This window comes from Oreochromis aureus, linkage group 14 (genome assembly GCF_013358895.1).
Source record: "Oreochromis aureus strain Israel breed Guangdong linkage group 14, ZZ_aureus, whole genome shotgun sequence".
NCBI lineage: Eukaryota > Metazoa > Chordata > Actinopteri > Cichliformes > Cichlidae > Oreochromis > Oreochromis aureus.
In genome coordinates this window covers 1529989-1551272 of record NC_052955.1, presented here as the reverse complement: position 1 = coordinate 1551272, position 21284 = coordinate 1529989, and the positions used below count along the sequence as shown (strand labels likewise).

At 44.0% G+C, this 21284-nt stretch overlaps 1 protein-coding gene and 1 long non-coding RNA gene across 2 annotated transcripts in view; one reads left to right on the top strand and one right to left on the bottom strand.

Moving 5' to 3' along the window:
* Positions 1-2086: 2086 nt before the first annotated feature.
* LOC116314219 (scavenger receptor cysteine-rich type 1 protein M130-like) overlaps positions 2087-21284 on the bottom strand; it is a 35941-nt gene continuing 16743 nt past the window's right edge. Inside the window, exons 6-12 of the mRNA XM_039598316.1 lie at positions 7747-8052; positions 7390-7674; positions 5059-5364; positions 4702-4986; positions 4147-4476; positions 3189-3280; positions 2087-3099 (exon numbers count right to left, since the gene is read on the bottom strand). Coding sequence (XP_039454250.1) covers positions 3016-3099; positions 3189-3280; positions 4147-4476; positions 4702-4986; positions 5059-5364; positions 7390-7674; positions 7747-8052 — 1688 coding nt within the window. The 3' untranslated portion in view covers positions 2087-3015. The remainder of the gene's footprint in view (positions 3100-3188; positions 3281-4146; positions 4477-4701; positions 4987-5058; positions 5365-7389; positions 7675-7746; positions 8053-21284) is intronic.
* On the top strand, positions 13715-15057 carry LOC120432928. The gene is made up of 3 exons (XR_005608204.1): positions 13715-13948; positions 14234-14291; positions 14666-15057. It is a non-coding gene; the product is annotated as an uncharacterized LOC120432928 (long non-coding RNA).

Below are 21284 nucleotides of genomic sequence, written 5' to 3'. Positions count from 1 at the left end.
CACCTCTTACTATGTTGCTGCTACAGCTGGTCTCTGTGCTAAGAGAAAGACCCAGTGACTGCTTATGCTTGCAATGACATGTCCTGTTTACACAAATATATCCTGGATGAACCCCGACTTATGTTATGATCTGTCAAATGAAAGTCAAAGGTGGGGTCGTGGGGTGTAGCGCCAGACCCAAGCAAACAAAAACTCTTATTTGTAACTGAACTGGAAGCAAATAAACTATAATTAAGAAAAGGAAACAAGGAGAGGTCATGTGTCAAAGGTTAAAATAAAAATCGCCCACTCTTACCAGAAAGAAAACACTCTGTCAAAGCAAAAATACAGAATGTCTCTGGCTGGGCACAAACACAGCAGACCAGCAGCTCACAGGTTTTCCAGAGTTTATCTTCCAAAAACCGGAACCGTGTGTAAAGCTCCTTGAATTAAAGTCGCCCTAAATGGTGACTCGCACACAGCATGGAGCAGTGGCTGCAGGAGCCACACATGCACTCCCACAAATGTTGATCAGGAGTGGGAGAAACGGAGGGGAAGAGAGACAGCAGCTTCAATAGAGCCCAGAAGGTGAGTGGCTGTGACAACCTTTGGCTTCCTTTTCAAAAATCTCTGCACTTTCCTGCAGCACCGGGATGTCTGCTAACCTCACTGCGCTGGATGCCGTCCCGGTACTTTTCAACCAGTGTACTCCAGCTGACCACTGCACCGAAAACTGCTCATGCATCGTCACTTGTTGTCACTGTGTCATTTACACACACCATTTCTGATCACGGTAATGCTGAGCAGCAGTCTGTGCTAACGCCCCTCACCAGCTTAGATGGCATCCACATGGATCAATATCCCCCCACACAACGTTCAGCTCGACACAGATCACACTCTTTTTGTTAGTTTTGGGTTTTTTTAGCAGGATGTGGTTCTCCAGCACGTCACCCAAGTCCAGTCAGTCTCTCTAAAGGTTTTCCAGCCAGCTTAGGCTGCTTTTAAATCGGTTACTGCAGCTTTTCTGTGGTGGTATGATTGGTCACCTGGTCTCCCATCTCTGACTTCAAATTCAGAACCTCAGTTTATGCCGTGCTTTCATTTCAGTTTCAGTTGCTTTACTGACTTCTCAGTGCGGCTTCTTTATCTCTAATCAATTCTTGTGAATTTGAGTATGTGCTGTAAAAACTCTTCCACACTCAGCCGTCACGAATGACACTTTTTATCAGTCTCATTATTTTCATTAACTTTTATGTTTTTTATGTGTACTCACCTCGCTGCTCCTCTTTCAGGTCCTGCGCCTCCTGTTTTTGTTGTAGCCTCATTTCTTTCCTCGTGGTTTTTGTTGAACTGACTGATTGGCTCTGACGATTGTTGATAAAGACATGCACAGCTGTGACAGGTAACTGTCTCCAGTACCTTTAATTACATGTTTAATTGCAGCTGTCCATCACAGACATATGCAAAAATGTTTTCTATACTAGTTCTATCAGTTTAAAACACAAAAACATGGAGATGATTTCTCAGAGTCATCTTGTCATCTCCCTCTCGCTTCTCTCTGATATAAATCAGTCTATTTTATCTGGCTACTTTAAAATAGACAATATCTTCTCTCAGCTTACAAACACACCCTCCCTGGATTATTCAGGCTAATCTCTAAACTTCCAATTATTTATAAAGTTACTGAGAAACTGTTACTTGTGGCTACTGGGGCTGGTCGAGGGATTTCCACTCAGGTTACAACAAAACCACAGAACTGAAATAACACTGCTGCATGTGCTGTAAAAACTGGCTCCTCCCACATCCGACGTAAATATGCCAATGAAGTCCATTCTTAGTTCTGCACTCGCTGATCACAGCATTTCTATTGGCAGATTACAGAACTGTGCTTGCATCACTGGCACTGCTCTCCAACGGCTCTCATCAAACTTTTTTGAAGGACACTTAATATTTAACTGCATCACTACACACACTGTGTGCTCTAATAAACATTTTATAATTACAACATTTTGAAAGCATTTCATGGTTTTGGGAACACTTCCAATAAAGAGTTTAATTACAAAAGTGAGAAAAAAATCTTTATACAGAATGAAGGATAGCAGTAATATTGTAACATTTTCTTATTATCTGTTATTAGAAAATAATTTTGTTTGTGGAAAATAAGCAACGCTCTCATGAAATTAGCAAAACACTTCATTAAAAGTCAATAAAGCAAAAGATTTTAAACCAATAAGGAATCAAAATTATAATTCAAAAGTCAAATTCTTGGTCAGTAACATACAACTTTTAGAAAATGAGAAAGGCCAGTCTCCTTCTCTGAGTTCAGTGATAAGTTGGTTAAAGTGCAGGTTCGACTCCTTTTGATTCGTGGATTTTGGGACTTTAATGTTCGAAAAACATTCTCTTCAGAATAAAAAATCAAGAGTCATAATTAATTCATTTGTCAATTATAACAAATAATCAATTTCCAAAGTCAGAAAGATTCACAAAATTCAATCATATGGCTCTGCTGAGGCACAGCTGCTGTATTAGTGCCATTAAAACTGCCTCGTCTCTTCTCCAGGGCCCCAGGATAATGTTGTGCTCCTCTCCTTTGTAATCGTGGGTAACCACAGAAGGTCATGTAGACAGATGCATGAGAACAAAATCATGTTGATTGTTTCTGTCATTTCAAGGGTTTTCCACAGTACATCTGGTCTGACAGGTGTGGTTGGCAGTTAAAGATTCTCTGATGGACTGTTCAGTGGGCTGTGATGAGTTGATTGGAGGAAGCAGCAGACCGGCACCATCATCAACATGGCAGTGTGGCACTGGTTCATCATCATTGTTGGTCCAAGGGCGGATCATGGGTGTTATCTTCCAAGTCCACAGTCTCAGTGTGTGTTAGCCGTGGCAGCAACCTTCTCCTCTCAGCCTCCAGTACAACACAACAGAGCATTAGCTCCAGTCTTCGTGGGGGAACAACCATTAGGTGGAGATGCTCTGAAAATTCTGCTAAACTCACACCCATCTTATTTGCTCTCTAACCACCACACCCTAACAACAAGTAGCCGTATACCACTTGTTGGTGATGTGGTGCTTGTTGTTCTCCCGTCTGCCCAGCTTCTGCCCCCTGCTGGTCTGGAGAGACATAAGAACACATAGATCAGACTGACTGCATCGCTCCTCTCTCAGGGCTTCATTCTCAGATACAAACATGTGTTCAGTACCTTACAGTAGAGATACAGAACAACGCTCTCCAACAGCAGGATCAGTGGCAGGACGAGCGCTCTGATGATGAAGCCTGTGAGATCTGGATGATCTGTGGGATCAAACACATTCACAGTCACCACGAGTCCAACAGCTGCCATTAAACACAATCTGCAGAGAAATCTGTGAACATCACCTCCACATGGAGCTGCTTGAATCTTGTTCTCTCTTCACCTTCACTGACTGAATACTGATTGTGTTTCCTATGTTGGCACCACAGGTTCATCTGTGTTCTCTGTAAAGACGTCTTTTTCCTGCCTGTCTGATCTGCTGTGTTGGTCCTCCTGAGTCTTTTATTGTGGAGTTTATCTGGACCTGAACCTCTGCTCTGAGGACAAACCCCTTTAAACCCTTCTGAGAATAATCTGTGAACTGTGCAGCTGTTAAAGTGCTTCAAACAGAATCAGGAGATGACACACGGCGCACCTGCCGAACTAACAGCAGGATTATAACTGTGTTTTTATTTAGATGAATGCACATTTAAAACTGTGGATTTATGAACCACACACACAGTTTCATTCTCATAATAGGACCTGATTTTTAATTTTAATTTTAATTTAATGGGTTAAGAAATGTTTGACATTTGGTCATTTCTTGGTAATGAGGATACTGAACTGTGATCATCGCGAAAGGAAAAATATAGATTTTCAAGTACTTGAACATCACACCCATCAAGAAGCTAGATGGGCGGTCTTGGATGCTGCCATGGAGTATAATTTGATATATAATGATTAGAATGACATAATTTTAAATTTGCTGTCAGTATCTGTGGAGCATCTTTACTGAGCGCTCAGAGAACCAGACTTACAGTGGTAACCAAACATGCTGTGCCCTGTTCTTCATTGTTTCTGCTGCTGTTTACTCAGTTTTTATAAGTTTGGTTTTATACAACATGTGTGAGCCTCTGCTTCAGCTCACCTGAGACAGACACAGACAGCTGACGGCTCTCAGAGGAGAAGTTATGGGAGAAAACGTAGACGTGATAAACACAGCTGTAGTTTCCTTGGTGGGCGGGCTCTGTGACCGGAAACAGGAAGTGTGAAGAATGATTAACAGCTGGCTGGGTGTAGTTGAATGACGTGATGGAGGAGGTGAAGGTGAGCTGGAAGGCGCCTCCAGGGTACTGTGGCTGAGTGGAGCAGCTGATGGTGAAGCTGGAGCCCCTAAACACCTGAAGCCCCTGCAGCTGGGCCTGGGAGACCCCGTCCATGGAGTAGGACACAGAGATGATTGGCTGAATGAGCAGGTCTGTGAACACACAGAGACAATGAAAGGTAAGCTCATATCTACCTTCTGTTTAACAAAAAGGCCTCTGAAGAGGACGAGATGCTTCTTGTCAGGTGAGGATCAACAACCTGTGAATGTTTTGAAGTTTGCAGAAACTTTCAACAGAAACGTAGCACCTTCTGTTACTGTGACAGGGAAGGAACACATTAGAAAATCACTGGCATAGATTATTTGATAGATGATTACCTGAGCAAGTGACATCAAGGGTGGAGACAGATATAAAGGATGTTGCACACTCCCTCAGAGCAGCTCCAGACTGAACACAGTCAGGTTTGATCTCCCACATGGATCTGTCTGAGGACTCCTTTCTCTCTCCTACATAAACTGCAGAGCCACAGTCCAGATGTTCACAGACAACAGCTGCTTCCTTCAGGGTCCAGTCATACCCATCCACTGGTCTCCATTCTTCCAATTGCTTCACCTCCAGTGTACCTCCACAGCGACTGGCTCCTCCCACCAACCTGACAGGCTCTAACAGAAAGCAGAGAGTCATCAGTGAGAGAACAAACTGAGTTTGAACCAAAGCTGCAGCTCCTCTTCTACCTGAGCAGGTGAGTCCAACAGCTTTGCCAGGTGAGCAGCTGCTTCTGGCTGAGCCTGAGCTTCCACAGTCCAGGAGAGCAGACTCATGGCCTCCACACTGGAACTCTCTGCTCCACACTGGAGCCTCCACTTCTCCATAGAGCGCCCCCTGGAGGAGCAAAGGAGGCCCACAGCCAAGCTCCCTACAGACCACCTCTGCATCCTGCAGGTCAAAGTCATCTTCACACACTGAGGACCATCTCTGGTTAGACTTCACCTGCAGTCTGCCTGAACACAGACTGGAACCGTTCAGCAGCCTGACAGAGTCTGCAGAGATCAGAGAAGATCAAACCGAGAGATCAGAGACAGCAGACACACAAGACAAAGATCAATCAGTGATGAATAGTAAGATGTTCTGGCTTTGCGGAGGGCTTTCTTATAAAGCAACAAACTGTTTCTCCAGGCTAAATGATGATCCTCTAAATTTGTGACACGCCATTTCCTCTCCAGCTTACGAGTTATCTGCTTTAGGCTACGTGTTTGAGAATTATACCACGGAGTCAGGTACTTCTGATTTGAGGCCTTAGTTTTCACAGGAGCTACAGTATCCAGAGTCGTACGTAGTGAGGAGGTAAAATTATTAACAAGATGATCGACCTCTGTTGGAGTAGCGTTCAGATAGCTGCTCTGCTCTATGTTGGTACAGGGCATTGAAGATGATAACAGTGGGTGGATTATATTCTTAAACTTAGTTACAGCACTTTCAGAAAGACATCTACTGTGATAAAGTCTACTCTCCACTGCTGTGTAATCAATTATTGTAAATGTAAATGTTATCAGGAAATGATCAGACAGCAGAGGGTTTTCAGGAAACACTGTTAAATGTTCAGTTTCTATGCCATATGTTAAAACAAGATCTAGAGTGTGATTAAAGTGGTGGGTGGGTTCTTTTACATTTTGAGAGAAGCCAATTGAGTCTAATAACAGATTAAATGCCATGTTGAGGCTGTCATTTTAGCATCTACATGGATGTTAAAATCACCCACAATAATGATTTTATCTGAGCTGAGCACTAAATCAGATAAAAGTCTGAGAAATCAGAGAGAAACTCTGTGTAAGGCCCAGGTGGACGATAGATGATAACAAGTAAGACTGGTTTCTGAGTTTTACAGCTGGGGTGGACGAGGCTAAGCATCAGGCTTTCAAATGAATTAAAAGTCTGTCTGGGTCTTTCGTTAATTAATAGACTGGTGTGAAAAATTGCTGCCACACCGCCCCCTCGGCCTGTGCTTCGAGGTTTCTGATGCCATACCATAATTTATTTATACAGCACTTTAAAAACAACACATGGCTGACCAAAGTGCTGTACAGCAGCAATATAAAAAGTACAATAAGAATAATACATACAATAAATAAATAACAATAAAATAACAGTGTCAGTTATCCACTGAGTCAAAGGCCAGCAAATAAAAATGAGTTTTTAACTTGGATTTAAAAACCACTACTGGTGTAGACGGCCTAATGTGAAGAGCAAGATTGCTCCAAAGCTTCAGAGCCACAATAGAGGACACTCGGTCTCCTCTAAGTTCCAGCTGTGATTTAGGGACTGAGAGCAACAGCTGACCGGAGTGAATGAAGGGGGACAGGGCTTCAGCAGATCGGACAAATATACAGGTGAAAGGTAAAAAACAGCTAAACACCAGTAAAAGGATTTTAAAATAGATCTTAAATTCAATTGGAAGCCAGTGTAAGGAGGCCACAACTGGAGTAACATGCTCAATTTTTCTTTTACCAGTTAAAAGCCGTGCCGCAGCAGTTGCAGCAATGACAGAGTGCCCTGGCCACCACCTATTAAAAGGGAGTTGCAGTAATTCAAGCACGAGGTTATAAAAGCCTGGATGACAGAAAAGGCTTAACCATCGACAGATGCCTGAGGTGATAGAATGAAGATTTGAATGATAGAATGAAGTGGCTGATACATTTAAATACTCTCCTCCCTAAATTGTTCTGAAAGAGAAACGTTTTTTCTGCTGCAGTAAATCTGGTCCTTTATTTGACATGCATCAAACAAATGGGTGAGAACACATCTGGCTGAAGTAAGACATGCATTTTGTAGTCCAGCGTCTGGACCTTGTGGTCAGGGACATTCAGGAGTCGAGTCTCAGTGCGGTCGGATCCTCTGCACCCCAGTCTTCTATTTTCCTAACTCCTTATTAACTTTCCTACACACTTTTCATTCACTTCATGTTATTTTCTCTTGTGTGAAAAAGTCATTAAGAAAAGGAGATGGTGTACTCCATGTCCACTGTACCCAGCTCTGATTATGTCATTGATGATGTCATTGAACCTTACCAGAGCAGGTGAGATCCAAGATGGAGGAAGTGAGAGCTGATGTTGCACACTCCCTCAGAGCAGCTCCAGCCTGAACACAGTCAGGTTTGATCTCCCACATGGATCTGTCTGAGGACTCCTCTCTCTCTCCTACATAAACTGCAGAGCCACAGTCCAGATGTTCACAGACAACAGCTGCTTGCTTCAGGGTCCAATCAGAGCCAATCACTCGTCTCCATTCTCCCAGGTGTTTCACCTCCAGTGTACCTGTGCAGCGACTGGCTCCTCCCACCAACCTGACAGGCTCTAACAGAAAGCAGAGAGTCATCAGTGAGAGAACAAACTGAGTTTGAACCAAAGCTGCAGCTCCTCTTCTACCTGAGCAGGTGAGTCCAACAGCTTTGCCAGGTGAGCAGCTGCTTCTGGCTGAGCCTGAGCTTCCACAGTCCAGGAGAGCAGACTCATGGCCTCCACACTGGAACTCTCTGCTCCACACTGGAGCCTCCACTTCTCCATAGAGCGCCCCCTGGAGGAGCAAAGGAGGCCCACAGCCAAGCTCCCTACAGACCACCTCTGCATCCTGCAGGTCAAAGTCATCTTCACACACTGAGGACCATCTCTGGTTAGACTTCACCTGCAGTCTGCCTGAACACAGACTGGAACCGTTCAGCAGCCTGACAGAGTCTGCAGAGATCAGAGAAGATCAAACCGAGAGATCAGAGACAGCAGACACACACAGGTGACAGACACACACAGGTTACAGACACACACAGGTTACAGACACACAAAGGTAACAGACACACACAGGTTACAGACACATACAGGTTACAGACACACAAAGGTAACAGACACACACAGGTGACAGACACACACAGGTGACAGACACACACAGGTTACAGACACACAAAGGTAACAGACACACACAGGTGACAGACACACACAGGTTACAGACACACAAAGGTAACAGACACACACAGGTTACAGACACACACAGGTTACAGACACACACAGGTGACAGACACACACAGGTGACAGACACACACAGGTTACAGACACACAAAGGTAACAGACACACACAGGTTACAGACACACAAAGGTAACAGACACACACAGGTTACAGACACACAAAGGTAACAGACACACACAGGTGACAGACACACACAGGTTACAGACACACAAAGGTAACAGACACACACAGGTTACAGACACACACAGGTGACAGACACACAAAGGTTACAGACACACACAGGTTACAGACACACACAGGTTACAGACACACAAAGGTAACAGACACACACAGGTTACAGACACACACAGGTTACAGACACACAAAGGTAACAGACACACACAGGTGACAGACACACACAGGTGACAGACACACACAGGTTACAGACACACAAAAGGTAACAGACACACACAGGTGACAGACACACACAGGTTACAGACACACAAAGGTAACAGACACACACAGGTTACAGACACACACAGGTTACAGACACACAAAGGTAACAGACACACACAGGTGACAGACACACACAGGTGACAGACACACACAGGTTACAGACACACACAGGTTACAGACACACAAAGGTAACAGACACACACAGGTTACAGACACATACAGGTTACAGACACACAAAGGTAACAGACACACACAGGTGACAGACACACACAGGTGACAGACACACACAGGTTACAGACACACAAAGGTAACAGACACACACAGGTGACAGACACACACAGGTTACAGACACACAAAGGTAACAGACACACACAGGTTACAGACACACACAGGTTACAGACACACAAAGGTAACAGACACACACAGGTGACAGACACACACAGGTGACAGACACACACAGGTTACAGACACACAAAGGTAACAGACACACACAGGTTACAGACACACAAAGGTAACAGACACACACAGGTTACAGACACACACAGGTTACAGACACACAAAGGTAACAGACACACACAGGTGACAGACACACACAGGTTACAGACACACAAAGGTAACAGACACACACAGGTTACAGACACACACAGGTGACAGACACACACAGGTGACAGACACACAAAGGTTACAGACACACACAGGTTACAGACACACACAGGTTACAGACACACAAAGGTAACAGACACACACAGGTTACAGACACACACAGGTTACAGACACACAAAGGTAACAGACACACACAGGTGACAGACACACACAGGTGACAGACACACACAGGTTACAGACACACAAAGGTAACAGACACACACAGGTGACAGACACACACAGGTTACAGACACACAAAGGTAACAGACACACACAGGTTACAGACACACACAGGTTACAGACACACAAAGGTAACAGACACACACAGGTGACAGACACACACAGGTGACAGACACACACAGGTTACAGACACACAAAGGTAACAGACACACACAGGTGACAGACACACAAAGGTGACAGACACACAAAGGTGACAGACACACACAGGTGACAGACACACACAGGTTACAGACACACAAAGGTGACAGACACACACAGGTGACAGACACACACAGATGACAGACACACAAAGGTGACAGACAAACAAAGGTGACAGACACACACAGGTTACAGACACACAAAGGTAACAGATACACACAGGTAACAGACACACACAGGTGACAGACACACACAGGTGACAGACACACAAAGGTGACAGACACACACGGGTGACAGACACACAAAGGTGACAGACACACACGGGTGACAGACACACACAGGTGACAGACACACAAAGGTAACAGACGCACACAGGTAACAGACACACACAGGTGACAGACACACAAAGGTGACAGACACACACAGGTGACAGACACACAAGGTTACAGACACACAAAGGTGACAGACACACACAGGTGACAGACACACAAAGGTAACAGACGCACACAGGTTACAGACACACACAGGTGACAGACACACAAAGGTGACAGACACACACAGGTGACAGACACACAAAGGTGACAGACACACACAGGTGACAGACACACACAGGTGACAGACACACACAGGTGACAGACACACAAAGGTTACAGACACACAAAGGTGACAGACACACACAGGTGACAGACACACAAAGGTAACAGACACACAAAGGTGACAGACACACACAGGTGACAGACACACACAGATGACAGACACACAAAGGTGACAGACAAACAAAGGTGACAGACACACACAGGTTACAGACACACAAAGGTAACAGATACACACAGGTAACAGACACACACAGGTGACAGACACACACAGGTGACAGACACACAAAGGTGACAGACACACACGGGTGACAGACACACAAAGGTGACAGACACACACGGGTGACAGACACACACAGGTGACAGACACACAAAGGTAACAGACGCACACAGGTAACAGACACACACAGGTGACAGACACACAAAGGTGACAGACACACACAGGTGACAGACACACAAAGGTTACAGACACACAAAGGTGACAGACACACACAGGTGACAGACACACAAAGGTAACAGACGCACACAGGTTACAGACACACACAGGTGACAGACACACAAAGGTGACAGACACACACAGGTGACAGACGCACAAAGGTGACAGACACACACAGGTGACAGACACACACAGGTGACAGACACACAAAGGTGACAGACACACACAGGTGACAGACACACAAAGGTTACAGACACACAAAGGTGACAGACACACACAGGTGACAGACACACAAAGGTAACAGACGCACACAGGTTACAGACACACACGGGTGACAGACACACAAAGGTGACAGACACACACAGGTGACAGACACACAAAGGTAACAGACGCACACAGGTAACAGACACACACAGGTGACAGACACACAAAGGTGACAGACACACACAGGTGACAGACACACAAAGGTTACAGACACACAAAGGTGACAGACACACACAGGTGACAGACACACAAAGGTAACAGACGCACACAGGTTACAGACTCACACAGGTGACAGACACACAAAGGTGACAGACACACACAGGTGACAGACACACAAAGGTTACAGACAAACAAAGGTGACAGACACACACAGGTGACAGACACACACAGGTTACAGACACACACAGGTGACAGACACACACAGGTGACAGACACACAAAGGTTACAGACAAACAAAGGTGACAGACACACACAGGTGACAGACACACACAGGTGACAGACACACAAAGGTTACAGACAAACAAAGGTGACAGACACACACAGGTGACAGACACACACAGGTTACAGACACACACAGGTGACAGACACACACAGGTGACAGACACACAAAGGTTACAGACAAACAAAGGTGACAGACACACACAGGTGACAGACACACACAGGTTACAGACACACAAAGGTTACAGACAAACAAAGGTGACAGACACACACAGGTGACAGACACACACAGGTTACAGACACACACAGGTGACAGACACACACAGGTGACAGACACACAAAGGTTACAGACAAACAAAGGTGACAGACACACACAGGTGACAGACACACACAGGTGACAGACACACAAAGGTTACAGACAAACAAAGGTGACAGACACACAAAGATTACAGACAAACAAAGGTGACAGACACACACAGGTGACAGACACACAAAGGTGACAGACACACACAGGTGACAGACACACAAAGGTGACAGACACACACAGGTTACAGACAAACAAAGGTGACAGACACACACAGGTTACAGACACACAAAGGTGACAGACACACAAAGGTGACAGACACACACAGGTGACAGACACACAAAGGTAACAGATACACACAGGTAACAGACACACAAAGGTGACAGACACACACAGGTGACAGACACACACAGGTTACAGACACACAAAGGTGACAGACACACACAGGTGACAGACACACACAGGTTACAGACACACACAGGTTACAGACACACACAGGTAACAGACACACAAAGGTGACAGACACACACAGGTAACAGACACACAAAGGTGACAGACACACAAAGGTAACAGACACACAAAGGTGACAGACACACACACACACAGACAGACACACACACAGGTTACAGACACACAAAGGTAACAGACACACAAAGGTGACAGACACACACAGGTCACAGACACACACAGGTGACAGACACACAAAGGTAACAGACACACAAAGGTGACAGACACACACAGGTTACAGACACACACAGGTAACAGACACACAAAGGTGACAGACACACACAGGTGACAGACACACACAGGTGACAGACACACAAAGGTGACAGACACACACGGATGACAGACACACAAAGGTGACAGACACACACAGGTGACAGACACACAAAGGTGACAGACACACACGGGTGACAGACACACAAAGGTGACAGACACACACGGGTGACAGACACACAAAGGTGACAGACACACAAAGGTGACAGACACACACGGGTGACAGACACACAAAGGTGACAGACACACACAGGTAACAGACACACAAAGGTGACAGACACACACGGGTGACAGACACACAAAGGTGACAGACACACACGGGTGACAGACACACAAAGGTGACAGACACACACAGGTAACAGACACACAAAGGTGACAGACACACAAAGGTGACAGACACACACAGGTAAAAGACACACAAAGGTAACAGACACACAGCTGAACTGGGATAAAAGTGCACAAACATGAAGAAGAAACTAAAAAGTGACGACAAAAACAGGAGCAGTTATCAAACAGAACTTTTACTGGACTCTTGTCTTTGGCTGCTTCTAATCATGCTGTAGGGTCACATTGCTTCCTTCACTTGCATCCTTTCCTCCCAATGAGGATGTGACAGAGATGTGAGGACAAAGGAGCTGAAGGTTCCACAATAGAAATCCTTGTTTCGGAAATCCAAAAGATCTTTATTCATTTAGAGAACTGACCTGACTGACAGAGCTGATTATTAGCAGCATTATTACTGTCGTTATTTTTAATCACTATTTGATCCAACCACTTACCCTTGCCAGAGTCGCTACGGAACATGATCAGAATCTGCAGAAATTCAAAACACTCCTACCCTCCCCTAGTGTGGACGAATTTTCTATGTTAGTGGACATGGCTAAGCTGGCCCAACACACTAAGGTTAAAGAAAGAAAACTTCGGAAACTTCCGAGTCGATGCCTAGACCATACAGACAGCAACAGGAAGAGAGTCAGGAAAAATGGGTGAAGAACTTATCAGACAGTAACCTCACAGAATCTTAAAAAGATGGTGCTAGGACACAATTTTGCTCTTTCTCCACAACAGCTGCCCATAGTGGACCTCATCACAGCCACGGAAACAGCAATACGGATTAATAAATTAACACAACCTGAAGATGAGCAAATCAGGATGAAGGGTTGAGCCACCCTCTCCAGTGCTAATGTAACAGAGTTAGAAAATAGCTTAATGAATTTCCTCAAAATTGATGTGCTTTGTGAATAGTTGGAGCCACCTGGTGGACAAATACCGCAACTGCAACTGTTAAGGTTCCAAATCGCTGCACAGCGCATGCCTCAGCAAAGGAAAATACTCCCAAGCTGGTGGTAGGTGCTTGTGAGCGATACTGTTGTTAATTGTGTATGTGTATTAATTAAAACATTCTTATAGTGGTAATTGTCAACATGTATTTTGATTGTAAGCAGTACTAGCATGTATCCTGAAGGTTACAGGCATTTTGATGCATGGGTAGTAACTTTATTCACGAGTAGCATTTTTAGTTAGCATGCTAAGCTAAGCTAATACTCGTTAGCTAGTCGGGTGCTTTTTGACTTGCACTCAGCTCTAATGTTTCTCTGTGTGATTGTAATTGTTCTAATTCTTTTTAACAGAACTGAATGTTGCAGTTGCTTAGCACACTGTTAATGACGACTGTTTTCTTTGTACCAGGTAGGCGCTGTTAAGTATAAGTTTTAATTGATGCTGTTGTATAGGAAAAAAAAGATGAACAATGATGATTTATAATAGAAAAGCTGTTTTATATGTTATTGTTGTTGTTGGTTAGGAAAAAGGAGATATAATGTCTCTTATCACTCACTTACCACAAGGAGAAAAATAAATAAATAATACTGCTACTATACGATCACAGGTTTGGTTTCAGCTAGAACTTTTAAAGAAAGATTTTGTTAATGTTGTGTTGTATCTTAGTCATTTGTTAAGTGTTATGTTTGGAAAGAAAAAAAAGGAAAATACTCCCAAGCTGGTGAACTGAATGTTGCAGTTGCTTAGCACACTGTTAATGACGACTGTTTTCTTTGTACCAGTTGCCAGAATAAAGAGGGAGCCCAAAGTAAGGGCAAGTCCAGCGTTGCAGTGCCGTCCTTCCTACATGGGCATATCACACCACTTGCACGATAGACTCACAGAACAGCAACAGCTACATTGGTGCCGTGACTCTGCGATTTGAGATCAACTTGATGCAGATCTCCAACCCAGGTTGCAGTGTATTGAGCTTAAAGATTCATCCTTTGCCCGTCTTGGACTGTGAATTGCGTTGAGGTACTGGACTGTTTGTTCTTTGGTTTGATGGGACTCTCTCCGGACTGCTTGTGCTGACACCTGCGACTCTGAATATTTGTTATTGTCTATTTTTTTTCTTGCTTGCTTTTCCTTTTCTCTATTTATATGCTAATATGGCAAGCAAATTCCAGCTGAGTGATATATGTGACAATGTTCGCCCTCTGTTGGGCGGGTAGAGGTGCAGCACATGCTCATTTACTGTCACATGGGTCAGTTGGGAGGGATGAGGGAGCTTCACCTGTGTTGCCTGGGAGGGTTGGAGCCTTTGGGTCGGGTGTAGATCCAGATGAGTCTCCCGTGGGGCAATTTTTGCAGGGCGGCACGTCACTCCACTCCCAGTGATGGGAATGACACATTAAACCAGTTTAGTGACATGATCTTTCAACTTGGTTCACAGATAGGTGAATCTATTGCGGCCAGACTTATGTCTAGTGGAGCTGTTGGTGATGTTGACCGAAATGATGCTCACTCACATAACCAGACTTCCCATTCGGGTGGCAATACGAATACGCCGAGTGAGAACACTCAATTCAGCGTTATTGTAAAATCCGACAGGGAGCCTGTCATTTTCAGGGGTGATGGTACAGACAAGTACACAGTGACTGAATGGGTTGAGCTGATGAAATCATACATCAGAAAGCAGAGTCTTGATGTGTCATTGCAGACAGAGGAGGTGATGGGGAGGCTAATGGGGAAAGCCAGGGATGTAGTTAAGGCTGTACCCAGGGGAGTCTACACCAGGCAGCCGCCTGAAAAATCCAAGATGGCAGCATGCTCTTTGTTCGTTACGTGTCTGTCTGTAATTAGTTGTTTGTAATTAGTTGTTCTTAAAAGATTTTTTCGTATTTTTTCGTATATTTTTTCTTGCATTTTTTAACGTATTTCTTAATTATTTTTTAACGTATCTCTTAACCTGACAGTTAATATTGCATGGATTGTTGCAAAATGCGTGGTTGGTAGATGCCTTGGAATTTGATGGATGCATCTTCCTGGAGCTAACAGGCCTAGCCTGGCCCTGTACCGTTCTCCTGGAGTTAACTGGCCGAGACCCGGCTCTACACCATCTTCCAGGAGCTAACTGGCTAAGGTCTGGCCCTGCACCATCCTCCTGGAGTTAACTGGCCTAGACCCGGCTCTACATCATCTTCCAGGAGCTAACTGGCTAAGGTCTGGCCCTGTGCCATCCTTGTGGAGCTAACAGGCTTAGGACCGGCCTCGCATTATCCTTGTGGAGCTAACTGGCTTAGGTCCGGCCTTGTACCATCTCCCATGAGTTATCTGGCTTAGGCCTGACCCTGCACCGTCCTTCAGGAGCTAATTGGCTTAGGCCCGGTCCAGCATCTTTCCACAGGAGCAAACTGGCCAAGATCTGGCCCTGCACTGTCCTCCAGGAGTTAACCGGCTCAGGCCTGGCCAAGCGCTATCCTTTTGGAGTTAACTTGCTTAGGTCTGGCCCTGTGCCATTTTCCTGGAGCTAACTGGTTTGCTTCACCCACAGGTCTGTACTGTTTACTTTTGTTAAGTACTAAAATTGTAGATGATGGCAGTATTTGCTATTCTTATATTCCTCTTGGCCTTTTTGGACCCTCGGTTAAGCAATTGCATATGGACACATAGCAGGGGAATCTCTGAAAATGATCTTTATCTGCAAGAGAATTTTGAAAAAGGCACATGCTCTAAAATGTTGCAAAAAATAGAGCAGTTACCAACTCAGTTGGATCATGACATTAGTTTCATGCCTGTTTTGCCCAGAGACTTCCCTAAACTTCAGTCTACTCTGGTCTTGCATACTTATTTCATTTGCCCATTTAATGGAGGCTTCAGCTCGGGTTCAACATATCAAAGTTCTGAACCCAAATCAAAGGTGAAACAGAGGTTGTTGATTGTCTTGCTTTTATTTTTGTCAGGAAATGTGCAACCAAATCCTGGCCCTGAACTGCAATATTCCCAGACTCCTTCTGATTTTAAAATAATGTCTGGTGTTAAATATATTCATCTTAATGTGCGCAGCCTACTACCGAAGATGGACATGGTCAAAATTTGGGTTAAATCTACAGATGCAGATGTTGTTATAATCTCTGAAACTTGGTTAACTAAATCTATTACTAATGAAGACATTAATATATATGGGTACAATGTATATCGTACTGATAGGCCAAAAAAAGGAGGCGGTGTAGCTATTTATGTCAAATCAAGATTTAATGCCTCGATTGTTCTGTCCCAATCGATATGTAAACAAATGGAGTTTTTGGCTTTGAATGTAGATATTGCTAATACTCTTTCGATAACCATTGTTGGGTGTTACAGGCCCCCATCTGCTTCAAAACAGGCATTATCTTCACTAAAGCACCTTTTGGCTAAATTAAATTACACTGAACTACTAATGGCTGGAGATTTGAATTGGGACTGGCTAAATGCAACTTCTGGTGAATTTAAAGAATTTTATGATTCAGTTAATCTTACCCAGCTAGTCTATCTTCCTACCAGGCCAAATCTTAAATGCCCTGAAAAGTCCATTAATTGATTTGGTTTTAACAAATGTACCTTATAAATTCTCTTCGCTTGGTGTCTTCTGTAATGACCTAAGTGATCACTGTGTTGTTGCTGTTTGTAGAAATGCTAAAATCCCAAAATGTAAGCCGCACATAGTGTGTAAAAGGAATCTTAAACAATTCAATGAACAGGCTTTTCATCATGATTTGTCAGTAGTTAATTGGGAAAAAATCGGATTATTACCAGATGTAGAGTTAGCCTGGACATATTTTAAGGAAAGCTTTATGGAAATTGTTAATAAACATGCCCCCTTACGGAAAGTTAGAATTAAAGGTCGAGAAAATCCCTGGTTTTCGCAGACACTCGCAGATAACATACACAAGCGTAATAGAGCATGGGACAAGGCGAGGCAAACAGATACTTCCACTGATTGGTCTGCTTTCAAACAGCTTAGAAATAAATGCACTTCTCTTATTAAAAAGGCCAAATCCGAATACTTTTTGTCTGTTACCACTGAGAATCTCAACGATCCACAGAAATTTTGGAAAGTAATCAAGTCCCTTTCTGTCAATAAAATGACTCAAACCTTTCCTAAATTTGTTGTAAAAGATTCAGTCTCAATTAATGATAAAACTGAAATTTTGAATTGCTTTAATGAACACTTTTTATCAGTGGGTTCCTTGTTTGATTCTGCAGAAACTTTTTTAACAAATTCTTGCCCAGAATTCTCTATGTTTTCTGGAGACCGTTTTAACTTTGTACCTTTTAGTGTTTATGAAGTGCATAAAGCTTTAAAGGCTTTGGATCACAGAAAACCTCCTGGTCCAGACTTGATGGAACCTTATTTTTGAAGCTGGCAGCGGATTATCTTGCAGAACCACTTTCAATTTTATTTAATTTGTCAATTAAAACCAAAGAAATTCCATCGGTTTGGAAATCAGCTTTTGTCTTGCCTTTATTGAAAGGAGGTGATCCATCGGTGTTGACTAATTATAGGCCAATATCAAATTTGTGTGTTTTATCCAAAATCATGGAATCGCTAGTTTGTGACCAGTTGAAGGAGTTTTTGTACTCTAATGATATTGTCTCTAAATTTCAGTCAGGCTTCAGGAAAAAACACAGTACTAACACTGCCACTATGAAAGTGATAAATGATATTATTATGGCACTTGATAAGAAATTGTACTGTGCGTCACTCTTTATTGACCTCTCAAAAGCTTTTGACACTGTTGATCATGCTGTCCTAAAAACAGACTGCTCAGCCTTGGATTGTCAGAACATGCAATAGCGTGGTTCTCAAATTATTTGAATAATAGAACCCAGTGCATTAAACTTGAAGGTCTTTGTTCTAAATTTGTTGCTGTCCACAAGGGGTGCCACAGGGCTCAGTTTTGGGTCCCCTTTGTTTCTTTTTATATATCAATGACTTGGGTCAAAATGTCTCAGACACAAATTTGCATTTTTATGCTGACGATACAGTTATTTACTGCTATGGATCATCTCTTACTCAGGCCATTGAAACCTTACAGAAAGCCTTTGTTGCTTTCCAGCATTCACTTATCCAGCTAAAATTAGTTCTCAATGCTGACAAGACTAAGCTAATGTTGTTTTCTAAGTCAAAGAAGGTCCCAGAGCCTATTCCAGTGGTGTCCACCCTTGAAGGAAATGTCATAGAGATAGTTCATGAATATAAATACCTTGGTGTCTGGATAGATGACTCCTTTACCTTTAAACCACATATAGAGAGACTTGTAAAGAAACTGAGGCTGAAACTTTGTTTTTTTCCGTAATAAACAGTGTTTTTCTTTTGCAGTAAAAAACGTCTTGTCACTGCAACCTTTTTATCTGTGTTAGATTATGGTGACATTCTGTATATGAATGCTTCTTCTTCATGTCTTCTAATGTTGGACACGATGTATCATGCTTCCTTGAGGTTTATCACCAATTGTAGATATCTGACCCATCATTGTGACTTGTACTTAAGAGTAAATTGGCCTTCTTTGGCCATTAGAAGACAGGGCATTGGTACACTTTTATTTACAAAGCTATTCTTGGATTGTTGCCTCCTTATATTTGTACTTTGGTCACAAGGACAAATAGTGGTTCTTACTCCTTATGTTCAAATGATCAGCTGCTGCTGTCTGTTCCCCTGTCCGCACAGAGTTGGGTAAGAAAGCCTTTGTCCACTCTGCGCCTTTTCATGGAACCTGTTACAGAAAGACTGGAAACTGACTGAATTGTTGTCTTTAAATGTTTTTAAACTAAACTCAAAGGCCTACAGACTGCCTCAATAATGTGTAATTGTTTTGTGTAATTTTTAATCTTGTTTGTTTGTATGTATTTGTTTGGAAATGTGCTGCCTCTTGGCCAGGACTCCCTTGAAAAAGAGGTTTTTAATCTCAATGGGACATTCCTGGTTAAATAAAGGTTAAATAAAATAAAAATAAAAAAAAGATAGGCTTGAGAAGTGATCCTGCGCTTATTACTTCCTGCGCCCCTGATGTCATATTCAACATGCTGATAAGGTACTTCAGCAACACTTCCTCTTGCCTACCTCTGCAGGACTTCTACTCGACTCTGCCTTCTCACAGGGAGAATCCTGTTGATTACTGGATACGTCTCAACAAGGCTGCTGATATGGCTGAGGAAGGTTTGAAGCATCAGGGCAGACGAATGGAGGACATTGGTGGTGAGATCGCTAAGATGTTTGTGAAACACTGCCCAGATCCTGAGCTTGCATCTGTGTTTAAGTACAAGCAGATACATGAGTGGACGTGCAAGGAGATTCAGGAGAGGATAGATGAGTATCGGCGGGAGAGGGTGTCTTCTGTGAGAGTGCGCGTGGTTGAGGCTCATGCAGCAGCGCTGATTCGTGATGACACGCATGTTGAGCTCTTGAATATTGATGACAGGAAGTCTTCTGGTGTTGACTCGCTTCCTACCTCACCCCCGTCTCCTGGGGTAGGTCCCTCTGTGTCACCCTCTCCTCTCTTGTCCCAGACGCAGCAGACGTTTCTCGCTCCAAGCTGTCCCACAGTTCCTCCTCTATTGTCACAGGATGGGGAACGGAACCCGACAACCTCATCTCAGAATAGATGTCAGACTATTCCCCTGCATTACCAGAAGCAGTCTGCTCTCCCTGCTCCTGAGCAGCAGTTCCCTCACAGTCAGCGGCCCAGTGATAATGCTGTGCTTGGCGAGATGATGTCAATGCTCAGGGAGCTGTTGAATAAAGTGAAGGCTGGGGATGGACATTCCCCCTCACGGCAGGGTGGCAGACTTAGTACAGAACCGGGCCCTTCGCTCAATGGCAGGAGCTGTCAGGTCTGTAATAAGGAGGACCACACTACACAGTCTCATTGCCGCTTCGCCCGACTCTGTTTCACATGCTTTCAGCCCGGTCACACACGTCGCTCGTGTGCCAATGGGGCCTCTACGGGTGACAATGCCCAGGGAAACTAGACGGCCTGTGCTTTGAGGGAGGCTGTACAGGTCATGAAGAACACTCCCACACACATGATGCAGCAGAGCTGTATGACAATGTAAAGGACTTAGACAAGTCTGAGAGAGTTATTTTTCAGGACACACAGAGACTCAGCAGCAGTGACAGCCTGTTCTACACTCCTGTTACAATCGGAGGCAAGGCATCCCTTGGTGCTATGTTGGATAGTGGTTCAATGGCCTGTTCCTTGAGTGAAGTAGCACTGCAGAGGCTTGCTGCTGCTGGTGCTATTGATTTGAGCAATCAGGGGGCACCCACTGTTGTTTTTGTTGGCTGTGGTGGTGTACGAGTGAAGCCTAAATCAGTGGTGGAGCTCGACATGGAGGTGTATGGGTGCCATATCTTGGTTCCAACCTTTGTTGTTGAGA